Source organism: Dermacentor albipictus, chromosome 10 (assembly GCF_038994185.2).
Source record: "Dermacentor albipictus isolate Rhodes 1998 colony chromosome 10, USDA_Dalb.pri_finalv2, whole genome shotgun sequence".
Classification (NCBI taxonomy): domain Eukaryota; kingdom Metazoa; phylum Arthropoda; class Arachnida; order Ixodida; family Ixodidae; genus Dermacentor; species Dermacentor albipictus.
Window position 1 is genome coordinate 68,107,330 of NC_091830.1, and position 14,423 is coordinate 68,121,752.

The 14,423-nt window shown below is 45.0% G+C and overlaps 1 protein-coding gene across 4 annotated transcripts in view; it reads right to left on the bottom strand.

The window, feature by feature from the left end:
• Positions 1-14,423, bottom strand: part of LOC135899632 (protein dispatched homolog 1-like) — a 500,922-nt gene that overhangs the window by 11,467 nt on the left and 475,032 nt on the right. For all 4 annotated transcript variants that reach the window (XM_065428947.2, XM_065428939.2, XM_065428962.2 and 1 more), the window contains 6 exons: positions 14,161-14,413; positions 13,130-13,328; positions 10,550-10,747; positions 4,328-4,571; positions 3,451-3,723; positions 1,131-1,724 (listed from right to left, as the gene is read on the bottom strand). In XM_065428947.2, the coding sequence (XP_065285019.1) occupies positions 1,131-1,724; positions 3,451-3,723; positions 4,328-4,571; positions 10,550-10,747; positions 13,130-13,328; positions 14,161-14,413 (1,761 nt within the window). The remainder of the gene's footprint in view (positions 1-1,130; positions 1,725-3,450; positions 3,724-4,327; positions 4,572-10,549; positions 10,748-13,129; positions 13,329-14,160; positions 14,414-14,423) is intronic.

The following is a 14,423-nucleotide window of genomic DNA, read 5'->3' on the forward strand; positions in this document are numbered from 1 at the left end:
GTTGTTTTCTTTTTGGTTTTTGTGTGACTAGACATATGACATGCAAAAGGTTTCAGACAAAATGCCAACTCAGTGCATGTCTCAAAAGCACACACGACACACAAAGGCTTCAGACAAGGGCTTTCACAAACAGTGTAAACGCAAGGTATAATTTGCTATCACAAGTAAAAACAAAGAATAACAGAAGATGCTCTGCACTGCGGGTAGTGGAGATTGAGGTATGCCCTAGCGTCTATGCGTGGGCATTAACCTGCTCTGTCATCCCTGCGCCTCTACGCTTTCTGCTCGCGATGGTTGTAAGCACTCCACTCACAATGGGTTGCATTAGGGGCCCTCGCATCGCGAGGGAGCCCCTGACAGCTTCGCTCAATGTAAGCGTGGGTCTTCTCTCTGGGAACAACACTGGGTACGTACATGCTTTCCTCTTGTCGTCCTTGGCATAGGATCCCTTTGGTTCCTGCGAACCCTGGGACCGGGCATGCAGATTTTGGGGCTAGTTAATTCATTGCATCAACTAAGTCATAGCGCTGGATTGACATAGTTGATGGCGCACGTCCTGTCATCTTTCTTGTCGGTGTCAATCCAGCGCTATGACTTCAATTGACTGGGACCAGCCATTTGTGCAGTGTTGGGTGCCTGCCAGGGACAATAAATGGTTTCCGCCAACTCAGCTAGGCAGTACTGTGTTCTATTGTGTTCGTAGCGCTCCGTAGCCCCTTTGCAGCCTCAGTACGGGTGCAGCGGCGTGCTAGACGACGGGTGACGGCTCGCTAAGCTAAAATCTACAATGGTCAGTGCTCCTGTGAGATCCTGAGACCCTCGTAAGGTTCAACGTGCAATGACATTCAACGCTGTGACATGGTGCTCACCACACCAGCTTGGCCAAATCTCTCGAGCTTTTTCAGAGCCTTGCTTTGTGCTGACAATCATTATGGGGTGCTTATAAGATTAGAATGTCGTTACATATGGTTACTTGCATAGGTCGTAAGCACAAATTTTTAGGCGTGAAAATAAGTTTTTGACCACATTTCATTAGTGGCATCAGACTGTGCTCTTCACTAACCCACCTGTGCACAAAACGATACATGTTAAGCATAGATGTACTGTTAAAACACTGCACAAATGCTTACCTGAGCTGACAGGCGGTAGGCCACACCGTAGTGTATCGTGTAGTCAACGGCCAGGCCAATAGCCACCGACACCGTGATACTCTCCAGCACATTGAGCCGCCAACCCATGAGCACCAGAGCTCCCACCGTCGTGCAGATGACACACGCAATCGTGACGATGGCGTACAGGCTCACGAGAAGGTTCAGCGTGGTCACCAGCAGGGCCACAAACGACACACCCACCGCGACGCCCATGGCGACCAGCGTGCCTTCTGCCAGGCTGCTCTGGAGGTCGTAGAACTCGAGGTCACTGGTGAACCACCCGTTGCGAAGACCCGGTGGCGCAGACTTCATTTCCTGCTCAATCCAGCTTTCAACGCGGTGCCAGAAGTTGTCCATGTCGTGGTGCGAGTGGGAGTAAGAGTAGACGCTGTCGTACTCGAGCACGATTGCCCGTACTGTGCCGTTGCGTAGGAAGCGCGGTCCCGCCATGCCGGGGACAAAATAGTAGCCGGGAGACTGGTGCAAGCTTGCGATGGCTCTCCGCAGGCAGAGGCTGAAGACGTCCCTCGGGTATGGGAAGTGGGAAGACTCGCAGCAGGGAAAGCGGTCGGCCTGTGAATGATTAAGTTGAAGACCAATGTGACAGGTCAGCAGTTGAATAGCAAACTACAAAGATCTATTATTTGAGAACTCTATTTATATTTTACTGTTAAATAATAATGATGATGATGATGATGATGATAATAACATTGTTGTGGTTCTGTCATTTTGTCATTTCACACACATAACTCAACCATTTACCACTCATTGGGACCAACCAACATTTAGTTCCAATTCCAACACAAATACGCATGAACTTAGTCTGCTACTACAACTTACCTGGACAGGAAGCTTTAACTCTAACAGTCCTAATTGATCATGGGCCTAATACATATTTCTATTCGTCTACCAGCAAGCACCATGGCAATAATACCCATTACCTATAAAGTGCTAATATGCACCCAGTTCAACTTTCTCTTGGACTGACAGAAAACTAATAAGCGACTGTACTAGACTAATACTATAAACTTCTATCAAACTAATAAACATCTTCTATGTCAAATACAAAGAACTTATTAGACTAACACAAATGTATATTGGAATTTTTGCTAGGGTATAGTTTTTGACGTAAGAATGCAGCAGGAAATACTCCACTGCCGAATTCAAAGAGAATTAGTGGAGATGAGCCAGACAATTACATTTACTCATTTCTGTGACAGCATGGCAAAGGCGACTTTGTTATCGGTATCCTTTGGGAACAATGTTTTGGAGCACAGAGGCACCAAGTGCCGACACTGTGCGGTTTTGTGGGTGGAGCTTGTTGTGAATTCTTGGGTTGCCATCAAAATTTATAGAGGTTCTGCTGTGGTCGGCCATCCGTCTGCAGACCAAGTTCAATGCATGTTCATGCCAGCTGCTTCTAGACAGTTCAGTACATATGTGCTCTTGTGGAAAATACAAAATAGCGGGTAGCAATCTCCAGTAAATAAACCACATGGCTGAGTCTTGGTAAGACATGTGTTTCAGTGTATATGAAAATGTTGCTCTGAGTTAGATTGCTATGGCATGCCCATTTTCTTTTTCTTCGATGCCTGCCTGCTTTCAGAAAGAAAATGCGACATCCATGGGGGGAAAAAAATTCGAGTTGGTTTGCCTCATGCACCTTTGTGCCAAACATCTCGCTCCGCACACATTTGGGGGGAAAAAAAATGCAAGCTGCTTTGTCCCACCGGCCTATGTCACACCCACACCTCGTTGTGTGCCACACCTTTATCACAGGCCTAATTCACCCCTCCCCCGTCTCTCTTTCGGCCCCTTGCCAATGCTGAAAGGGTGGAAAGGAGACAGGAGAGAGGCGACAAAGGCCATACAGGGTGTGGCCAAGCGACTCTCATTCTTTTTGTTTTCTTTGCCTTCATTTCGCATTCCTTTTCTTTTCGGTACAGACACCCGTTAGCCATACTTACTCATTATGATCAATAATGCGGCATGGGAACATTGTAGTAAGCAGTTTATTTTACCATAGAAACATAAACAAAATTTGATGCAGCAGTTGCTCATTGTTACATCTGAATATTGTTAAAACCAGTAACGCTGTAAGTGGGTTTGACTTTACTCCTTTCCATCTATTTACTGAAATGGTTGTTCAGTCTGCTTTTTTTTTTGTGCAACCTGGTTGTAAGAACGTGATTTTCTTGCCAAGTGAATATTGTTTTAAGTGGGTTCAACTGTGTGATGCCATATCACCATAAATGTTGTTGTTGGTTGCATTAGAGGAAAGAAAAGTCGCTGCACGCACCTGCTTGAAACTGTCGACACACCGCCTCTCCATCCAAGACTTGAATGTCTCGATAAAACAGCCCGAGAAGAGGACGCCGAGTGCCGAACGGTGGAAGCTTTGCGCACGCAGCCGCTTGCAGAAGGATAGCAACCACTCTTGCGAGGCTGGGTCCGCAACGTCGAATTCAGGGTCAAACACCACTGCCCCTTTGTTGGAAGGGTCAAGGTAATCGCCAGTGTCCACAGGAAGCACACCCCAGATGATGCGTATAGGCAGTCGGTGGAACGGGTCCTGCATGCAGGTGATCTGGTGAGCAGAATCCTCTGACAACCTGCTGTATGAGCTCAAAGCCTGCTCTTTTTAAGCCTCTGTATTTGAGCTGCTGTATACTCGGTGCCACTTGGTGCTCACACAACCTTCCGAGGGTGGCTTTAGCATGGCTCACAACAATACCTCTTTTTGCTAACTTCGAGTGAACAGTTCAAGATACCCTTTCTTGAGACTGTGGCTGGTATCTCCAGCATACATCAACAACTCTGAATACTGGGATGGTGCATTACAACTTTTAGGTCATATGACTAGTCTTCAGAGACGTTGGAGTTGTATGGGGGAGGGGGCAGTGTATTAACATGACAGTTACCTCTGCACTGTATGAAAATTCCTGCACACGTGGGATTCCCATATAGATTGATGTCTTGCAAGTAAAGATTTATGGAGAGAAAAAAATCATCATGTTTTGGATTTCTCACTGCATTTTGCTGTTCTTTGCCTACCTGCAATTATGTGCTAACTATCTGCCACGGCTAAAAAGTTCAATCTTGTCCTAACCAGCTACTGCAATAAATGTTTTAGGACTGCTCTCAAGAACACAAGAAACCTGCGAATAATAATTTACCCTGCTCCGTGCCTTCTCGAACCAGAAGCGCTCCTTCAGGTCAAGGTCATAGCGCTCGAACAGGTGGCTGGCACTCAGAACTTGAAACTCGGGCGACTCGGGCAGACGCAGGCGCGGGTGGACAAAGATGGCCACCGCCCCACCAGCGGCCACCAGGGTCAGCGATAAAAGCCAGAACCACCGCAGCCGAATCACGATGCACGGCAGGAGTTTGTCGTAGAAGACACGTGCCGCTTCAGCAAAGCTGCATTCAGTGCCAAGAAGAAAATTTGCATATATTCACTACATTGAATCACTTGCCAGTCACCAGCCACTGTATAATGTATTGCTAAGCATAATATGAAAACTATTTTCAAATATTCCGTGGGAAAGGCTTAATTACCAGTGGAAAAAATAGAGGAGAAAGTTTGGCTTCTCCAATTTGCACAAAAGCTATAACACTGGTATGCCAGCGTTATGTCGAAGAATTTTCCATACTTGGCCAGTTTACGTGCAGAGAAAGTTCTCAAAACTCGCTATGTTAACTGTAATTCCCTTAGAATGCAATATAATCACTTCTTTATCAGTAGAATGTTAATTAGCCTTGAGCAGATGCTATCCAAATAATTGACGTCAGGGGCAGCTATTGAGAGAACTCTTGAGATGATGTCGCCATGCCACCCACCTTTAATTTATTTGCCTTTAGTGGCTTACCAATCCTCCACATATGGTAATAAGACTAATGTTTTCAGCATCCCAGAACTATTATTTATGAATCTTGCCAAGCTTATCTTTTCATTCTTCTCTAGCACACTTTTAACATCTTTAATAACCCAGGGTCTATGAGCGACATTATAGGGGAATGCTCTGAAGTGGTCTTCCTTTACAAAAATCACAGCAAAAAATTATGTTGTGCTTCTATTGAATTTGGTTGCATACTATTCACAACCACACAAAGAAAAAGACACTGAAGCCAGCTGAAAAAGACCCTGGCTTCATTCATTGTCCGAATGAGACAATGTGTCATTGTGCTTCACATTGTTCATTGCATTTCAAATTGTGCTTAATTGTTTGAAATACACAAGGAAAACAGACAATGGGTCCATTGTCCATTTTATTTGTATGGTTGTGACTATACAATAAAAAATCGATCAAGCCCCTTGAATCCCCTTACTCTCCCTTGCTTGTTGCATACTATGAAGTTTCCGTTGAGATGCAGCTGAATATCATGCACAATTTTCGCAAGCGTTGACCATTATAGCCTTCTTCCAATGTTCACAAAAACTCTCAGCCTCGTGCATGAACACTATGGTGTTCTCAGCACCGGGCATTCTCGCATCATGCTCTCATTCTAATGCAGAAGTGGCAACCAGAGACCGATTCTGCAACCTCAGAAGCAGAATTACAACAGCCAGCGCGACACCCTGGTGGCTTGTGCCGCAGAGCACGAAGCTGCGGTTTCGAGTTCCAGCTGTAGCAGCAGCATTGCAAAGGTAGTGGAATACAAAAGCACTGGTGCAATCGGCTTTCCACACACACCGCAGAACCCAAGGCGGTCAAAGTCAATGCAAAGCCCTCCAGCATAGTGCCTCTCACAGTGCCTGTGTTAGTTTCAGATGCTAAGTCTGACCAACTTGTCCCCTATAACCAGTAGCATAACCAGTCCCATAACCAGTCACCAAGCTTGACTCTATCTTTAGAAAACTAACCGGTTCTTGTTTAAAGGGGTAGTAAAAAGAAATATTAAGTAGAGCTGCATTAGTAGGTTACACTTCCACAATACCACAAAAAGTCATTCTTACTGTAAGAAGAGGCTGGTAAGCCAGAAAAGATGCAAAACCAAAGAGAGTTGGTGCCGATGGCTTAAGGTTTTCAAACCTGCTCGCAGTGACATAACAATGTTTTATGACGACTTTGGGCTTAGATAATATTTTTATTCATAGATATACTACATTGTATTCTAAAGGGGCCAAACACTGAAGTTGGCAAGTTTCAATAACTTTGTGTTACAACAGGCCAAACAGGAGAAAATACAGTGAACCCATGAGAAAAAATTTACAAACCAAGAAGATACATAGACCGAAGTCAGAGAAAAGTACTGTGGAGAATATGCTGCGGTGGGCAGCTATTGTTCTCGACTGCACGCAAGTGGCTTCTTTTCTTGTTTACATGAGATCTAGCAGCCAGAAAGCATATCATCCAATAGCAGTTTTTGGGAATGTACTGAACGATGGTGCCAAAAGATCATGCTTTTTGGGAAGGTATCAACCACTAAAAAAGAAACATAGCTCTATGGGCTAATTTCTTTGTTGTTGATTGCAAACGTCGACGCCAAGAAATACTAAACCGTATCATATCAACAAGGTTCCGCTGTACTTCGAAATACAGGGCAGCATGCTGATCGACCGGCACTTGAGTTTGGGTGCTAAACTCTTTAAAAGTTGAAGTTTGGTTCTTACTTTTGTTTCTTGTAATAAATTGATTACCAATAAATTGCTGAAATTTAGAGCTTTGAATGAATACTTTATTATTATTAAACGATTAGGTGTTTCTATTCAGTACCACTGTCACCATCTAACTATCAACTCTCACATTTGTCACATGCACTTGCCTTATAATCACAGCCCTTTATGCAAGGGCACAGGTGTGAATATTTTGTCACATTGCACTGTATTGATCATTATTCATGATTTATAACTGCACTGGTTTCATTTACTGGTCACCGTAGTTGCGTGCAACGGGTCATGCACCCTCTTAACTCTGTTCCTTAGAGATCTTGGCTGGAATGTTTCAATTTTTCTTTTTCCTCCTCATATGGTCCATTTGCAAAGCAATCTCAACAGTTTGGTGAGATCACTATCATGTGAACAGCTCGTAAATAAAATACATAACTAGCGAATCCCATTATACATTAGCATTGCGATTATTTTTTACAAAGTTCTTGCAAACTGCATATATTTTTATAAGTTCTTGTTGTACTATGCATGTGACGGTATGACTTTTATTTATTCATTGCTTTGAAACACCTATGTACATGCTCGAACAAAACTATCAGACTCCCCAGCATTTTTCAAGCTGTGATTGGGATTGATGGTGCTTGATAGATTGGCAGTTGGCAAAGCAGTTAGTTAGCATTAGTTCTTGTTTAAGGCATAATTATATGTCTGGAGAACATTCTCAAGCAGAAACAATGACAATACCTTTGCTAGCTGATGCAGACACCAAGGTCAAGACTAAATGGATGGGGGTTGCCTCTACACATGAGGGTATATGTGCTTTATGTGTTCTGTATGCCCCTATGCTTCCATGTCTTGTATTGAAACAGTGCTAACCTTCATCTTTATTCTAGCAACTCGGCAAGACGATTTTGCACTTATCACTGCTTTGTCTACACTAAGCTTTTGCATAAAGATTCCTTCTTTTTTTTTTGGTCTTGAAAGACTTCCGAGTTTGATCGGAGCTTATCAAGAAATGAAAGAAATACCTCCGATTTCGATCGGACGTTTCAAACAGCTTCGAAACTGTGGGCATAATATTAACTTTTCAAATGAGCAAGAACAAATTTTTGCACGAATGGTCATTTCACACATAAGCCCACACTCTATCCTTAAAAATTCCCAATCCTATAATTTCTTTCACAGTCAAAGTGTATGAAACTTGCAGCAAGCCTTGAGCGCACTGGAGTCAGTACAGTACAAACATTAGAGCGATAGCTCTGCTACTTCAGGTACGAACCTAGAAAATGCCTGGTTCCATAAGCCTGACCTTCAAGCTCAGCCAAGGTCAAACTGGGACTTGGCCTGCCACTACCGGCGGCTACTGCATACGCAGCGTGGGTGTTCCTATCTTGAAAGTCATCTGCGATGTGGACAAAGTGCGTCGAATGCTGGTAGCTTCGTACGCATTGTGCTTCCGATGCTTAGTTCACGTTGAAGTGAGACGCAGCATGAAGATCAATTCGCTCGTTGCTGCTGCTGCGCTAAGCAGTGTCTGTGTGTTGTCTTGTGGTGCAATTGTAGATGCGGTAGTTGCTGACGGTGCCGAGCAGCATCTGTGTCCTTTCCCAAAGCAAGAAAAACCATGCTATCGCTCGACAAACTTGATTTACCCGCGTTCATCTATGGCAGTTTAGTTTTTGTTCTTTTTCCCGTGACACTCTCATTTTACCTAGACCTTACAAATTCTGCCAGAATGTTTTACAAGGTTTCTACAGACTCGGGCAAGCAATTACTGAAACAGATGTATATCCATGATGTATGAAATTCACCCCGTGCATAATCATTATCATCACCCCTACCTACCCATGTTGCACCAAATTTTTCATACGCAGCGGCGTTCGGTTCATCTGATAGACGTGCATGTTTACACCTATCTCGTTTATGTTTACGTGCCTGTATTTTTGCATCTAAGCATGTCCACTCGCAATGACAGCTTTGACGAAAAATGTGAAGAGGAAAAGTATCTCACGTAATGCAAATGTTCAAATCCTTTCACCTGAATAATTACCGACTGTTGACTACTGCGTTTGCTGTCCGTAATTCTTGTGTTGTATGCTTTGGCTACTTCTTGGTCAAGTGGCTAGCACATTGAAAACAATAACACTACCTGTATGCAGTCACATGATTTGTGTTGCATTGCTAAATGTGATGAGTCAGTTCAGCTAATGGAACACTCATGCTAAGACAGACATTTAGTGCTTCTCTTGTTCTTGCTTTGTTTGCCCCTGTTTGGAACATTTCAAATGAGCCTTAACCAACTCTCTGACCTCACCACCTGGTGTCAAGACCGTGCAAAGCACAAGTGGGAACTGCACTGTGAAGTGCCAGGTGGTCAACCGGCAGTTGTCATCGTTTTAATAATCAGCCAATTTATGTCTTCTGCAACACGAACGCACCACCTAGAGAGATATCTAACTGCCCCTGCCCAGTGTTAACCAACTTTTTCCCAATTTCCTAATCTCGCCATCCCATCTTCGTCACCAGTTGTTACAAGTTACACGAACCAGTTATTAGAGAGTAGTCGGTCCCCTTAACAGACCAAACTAAACTGTCAGCCACAAATTGCACGATATAGGTGGGGCAACTGCATGCCCCCTGGTGGCTGTGCCGACGAATTAAGTGCCACCAGTGGTGGCAACAATTGCCCTGTCCAATCCTCTAGCGCCCTCAACCGCATTTCCATTCCCTTGGCACTCTTTCTGTTACTGTTTACCCCAGCTACCTGATCTATGCCTTATATCACCTGCCCAGATTCACTTGTTCTCGCTAGAGTACTGGCTGCAACTGTTTGCTCTAGAACCCATACTATGATAATTCTCCCTCTTAACATTATGCTTATCATTTCTCATACAGTCGCTCACCGCCCAGTCGATCCTTACCTCTCTTTAAAGTTAATTTGCTACAAAGTACTGGCAGAATGCATTGCATGTATACATTTGTTTTTGAGGATGTTGGCAAGCTGCTGTTCACGACACGAGAGTGCTCGCCATATTTACTCTGAGCCATTTTTACTCATCTGGAGCGTCTCTTCTCAGGATGTTGTGATCACAGTCTCATCCTGATCAATAATGGTTTTAGAGCACTCGAAACAGTGTTGGTAAATCTGCTTTTGACAATGTGAGCATGTCGCAGTCAAAAACACTCCGTTTTTGTTGAAAGGCACCAAGTATTGATGATGATGATAACTTTTCCACTATGTATTTTGTTATATTAATGTTTTATTGTCCCTAGATGACTTCTGTATATTTTTTATTTTCATATTGTGGTGACAAATGTCATAATGTGAAAAGTGAAAACAAACCCCAATTTTCTAAAATGGCATCTGAAGACTGTGCTTTGACTAGAAAAGCAGTGTTGATGCTCCCAGATGACTCACTAATAAGTACTTAAGTATATTGTAAGAAGCAGCAAGGAATTCATGAGCATAATCCCCCTTGGGATAAAATGGGGACTACTGGGAAATTACTGGGATATGGGGAATCACTGGCTATTTACACTGCTAAAAAATTGCAGACTCCAAAAAGGCAAAGCTGTCGTTAAAGTGGCTAAAAACTCATTAAGTTCAGCGAATTTCTTGCTATGTTACTGATCGGGTATTCTGGTCGTGCCCCCAACAATTTTTAACTCTGGGACACCCCAGTGTGAGACTCATTCTGTACCCGTTAAAATGTACCGCACCACTGTACTATATCTGAAATCTGAACATTGAACTGAAAAGAAAGATTGCTACGATAGGTTTCCTGACCTGTGATGGAGACGCCACAGTGCGGCACAGACGGGGGAGCAACACCAGAAGCGCTTGAGCCGTGGCAGGTACACCCCGAATGGCGGCACACAGAGGCAGCATGTTGAGGAGCACCACTTCTCAGCCACGATGAGCGCTGCAGGCAGCCATGTCACCGTGAAGAAGAAGCTCGCCAGCACAGCCGTGCCGGCAAACAGGCTGCGAATGATAAGAGAAGGAAGCAGGCAGTAGTTATTGCAATCACTGTTCTGTCGTGCAACATTTAAGTCGTGAAGTTTCCCCCAAACGATTACTTGAAGGAACTCTGGTGCTGCGATGTTAAGCTACCATGGGAATGATACACAGTACTGCGAGTATCCGCGCCTATACCAACCCATGCAGCCTGCCGGAGTTATCGTGTTGTCATATAGTAGGCGCAGCGTGTCCAGTCGATTTCCCTCGTTTTCATTCCTTCTCCCTCTCTCCTCTTCGCACAAGTGCCATGTGAGTAGCCTTGGCCATCTCGCCACCACGGTGGTTGCGCGTTGCTGTTTTTGAGAACGGCAATCGTTGAGAACTACTGCATTTATAACACAAGGTTTTGTTGAAGGTCCCCTTAGTTTCCTCTAATTTTTTGTAGGAAGTTTTATTGTTTGAACAAACCATTTTTGGTTTCACTGGCTGGACGGATGGATGGATGGATGGATGCCATGAGTGTCCCCTTTGTAAAGAGGCAGTGGGGTGCACCAGCAAGCTCTTATTATATTGCCTAATGGCCTAGCTTATCCTAAAGAAAAAGGAAAAAAAGAAACATGAATTCCCATCGCCAAACTTTCTGAACCTCTATTGGGAACTTTGTTTTTGTACGCCTCCATTGTTTGTCATTTCCCTACTTTTCTTCCACCAATTTTCAACTGCCAATGTGTCAGCCTTGAAGCGCCCCTGGTGGCCATTCTTTGCAACACTCCATGATGTCAAACCCCCTGTTCTTTGTTCAGCCATTAGGCCTCTCTGTGAACTGTGTTCGGGACATCAAAACCATCATCCTAATTTCTGTCCAGTGCAAAATGAAGGCTCATATTAGAGCTTGCATCACACAACACTAATACTCAAAAAAGATGATAAATATTTACTATCCACATTACTAGCAACAGATGCAATGTAGTTTAAATATGTTTTGTAAGCACATTTACGCACCCTCCTCTATGTATGTTTTATTGGTTATGACAATGAGAAGTTGCTGCAGTGTCAACCTTTGCATGTTTCCATGGCGAAATAACCTGCTTAATACAGCGCCCCGATGCCGCATAATCGCTTATAACCAAGGCTGGCTGCTGGGTGTCCGAGTCAAAAGGTAATGAAATGCGAAATCCTTGAAAAGAAAAAAATTAAAACGAGAAATTTGAGCCATTGCACGATCGCCCGCTGCTCTAAAATCCACCGCACGCTCATTTTCCAGCCTTCTCCACACGCCTCTGTCCAGTCACCCTTCCACCTCTCCAAACACGAATGGACTGCGGCCATAGCTCTACGCCCCGCCACCCTCCGAAACAAGAACGGACTGCGCCAACTGCACTGCTCGCATGTTGCTCGCTGGCTCCTCATTCAGCGCAGTTCTGCAAACAGCTTAATATCTCCCCCTCGTCTTTGTTGGCTGCATTGAAATCGTTCCTGACCTCATGGTTTCTCAGCCTCGTTCAACTCGTCGCTGAAACAGAAGATGCCTGATCCAACCGCTGATCATCGGCGATGCACGATGTTGCTGATGAAAAGAAAGTGCATGCTACAGAATTGGAAACTAAGTGTTTCTAAGCGATGAGGCGATCGTCGCAAATGTGCTTGCATCGGATAGCGAAGGCGACAACGGCAGCAATGACACGGTAGGGCAGGCTGCCTCAACGTTGTCCTCACAGGAGGCCCGGCAGATGTTTCAGTCCCTTTGGGGCTTCGTTTTTGCAAGGAACCTTCCGCTGCACTTTGTGGAGCACCTGGATGCCTTGGAGATGGATGTCGGCAAACTTCGCGTAAAGCATGCAAGGCTGACGGTCATAGTGTTTTCTCATGCAATCCGGTGAGAAGTACGTGGCGAGATGCTTGTGGCGATCTCGCCTCGGCGTTTCTTCTGGATTTCTCAAGCTAACAGGCTGCCGTGGCAACCTTCTTGCATATCTTAAAAGGCCTCTTTTTTGGTCACCCAAGTGATGCCTCAGCGGTGCTCACATATCGCTTGCCACCGGTGACCCTTCCTTGCAGCTGTTATAGCAGTGCCATTCTTTAATGCCAACAGTTGTAGCATTACTGCCGACAGCCCCCGTCACACGTTAACGCCAAGGAAGCAGTTCCATGTGTGAACACAATCAGCAGCCGGATGGAGGAAGGCGGCGAGGAGGGACACTGGCGTCCCCACCATTGTAGTTTTCTCACATCGGCTCTGTCATCCCCCTATTTTGATTTTTTTTCATGCAATCCTTTTACAACAATTATTGGTTATAACAATGGAATTTTCGTTAAGTGAAATATTGTTATAAGTGGGTTTGACTGTATACTGCTATGAAGCAGGATGTCATTATGTCAGACTATGACCAATCAGCGAAGACGCACCCGAAGCAGCGAACAGCTGTGATACTGCTGACACAGCTGGCAAAAAAGGCAGCAGCTGTAGTGACGCTGGTGACCAGCATGGAGAGACAGGCGTGGTGCAGCGTGTCCCGGACCAGCTTGACCAACGTGCCGCTGTTTTTCTCCGCCTTGGCTGCCCCCCACGTCTTGCAGTATATGAAGGCGTCATCTGCTCCAATACCTGCAGCAGATGTGCAAAAAAAAAAAAAAAAAAAGCCATGGTCAGACCATTGCCCACCCTCATCAGCCTAATTTATGTTCACATTGGGACAAGTTGCCTCTCCCAGTGATCTTCAACTGCCTGTCTTGTGTTAGCTGACTCTATCCTATGCCGGTAAATTCCCTAATCTCACCAGAACCCCTAATTTACTGCAACTATTGACTGGTTTCTCCTTTCTAGATTCACGAGGGAGGTAGTGGTGAAGTAGTACCCCAGCAAGGCCAATTCTTGTTCTGAAAATGGAGCACCTTTTGGAAGCTCCGTGAACTTTCCTAAAATTGTTTCACCCGGATTAGTATAACCACACTGGCTCTTGGCAGGTCTCTTTTTCTTTTTCCAATTCATGCGTCCCCTTAAGCCTGAAAAATGCTGTGGCTTGGACAGGAATTTGAGCTGAGGACTCCGAGTAGAAGAACACAATCCTCTACCTTTACTCCACACCACCATACATTTGACAACGTCAAGCAAATTTTCAAATCAGCAACTTCTGCGTCACACAGAAATTTCAAAAACGGGGAGGGGGGGCATGTACCTAGAATGCCCCCCCCCCATCTTGGCTATGCTCCTGCAGTACTTGAAATTGCTATGGGAAAAATTAGTTTATTTGCAAGAGGTGTCTAATGATGGCAATTGCACAAGCGGGCTGCCAGAGTTCATTACACTCTCGTTTTCTAATCAAAATAGAGTTGCTAGAAACATTCTAATACAGCAACACTGCGTATGCGCTGGCATTCTCTCTTTTGAAACGAGTACATCTAGTGCCTACCGATGGCATCACAGCGTCCGAGCTCACCTATGGCGATCGTGAGGGTGAGGATGTTCATGAAGGGGAAGAAGGAGATGCGGAAGACTGTGGTGTAGAGGAAGTAGGCCGTGCCCAGAGAGAAGATGACGGCCAGGCACGTGACGGCCGTCACCAGGAACGACTGCGTGTAGGCCCACATGGCTGCCAGCACCGTCACGCCTGCCAGGGCCACGTACACCGTGTCGTGAAGCAGGTACTCGTCGAAGAGGGCGTGCTTCAGCCCCAGTTCCATGCCCACAACCTGCAGAGAG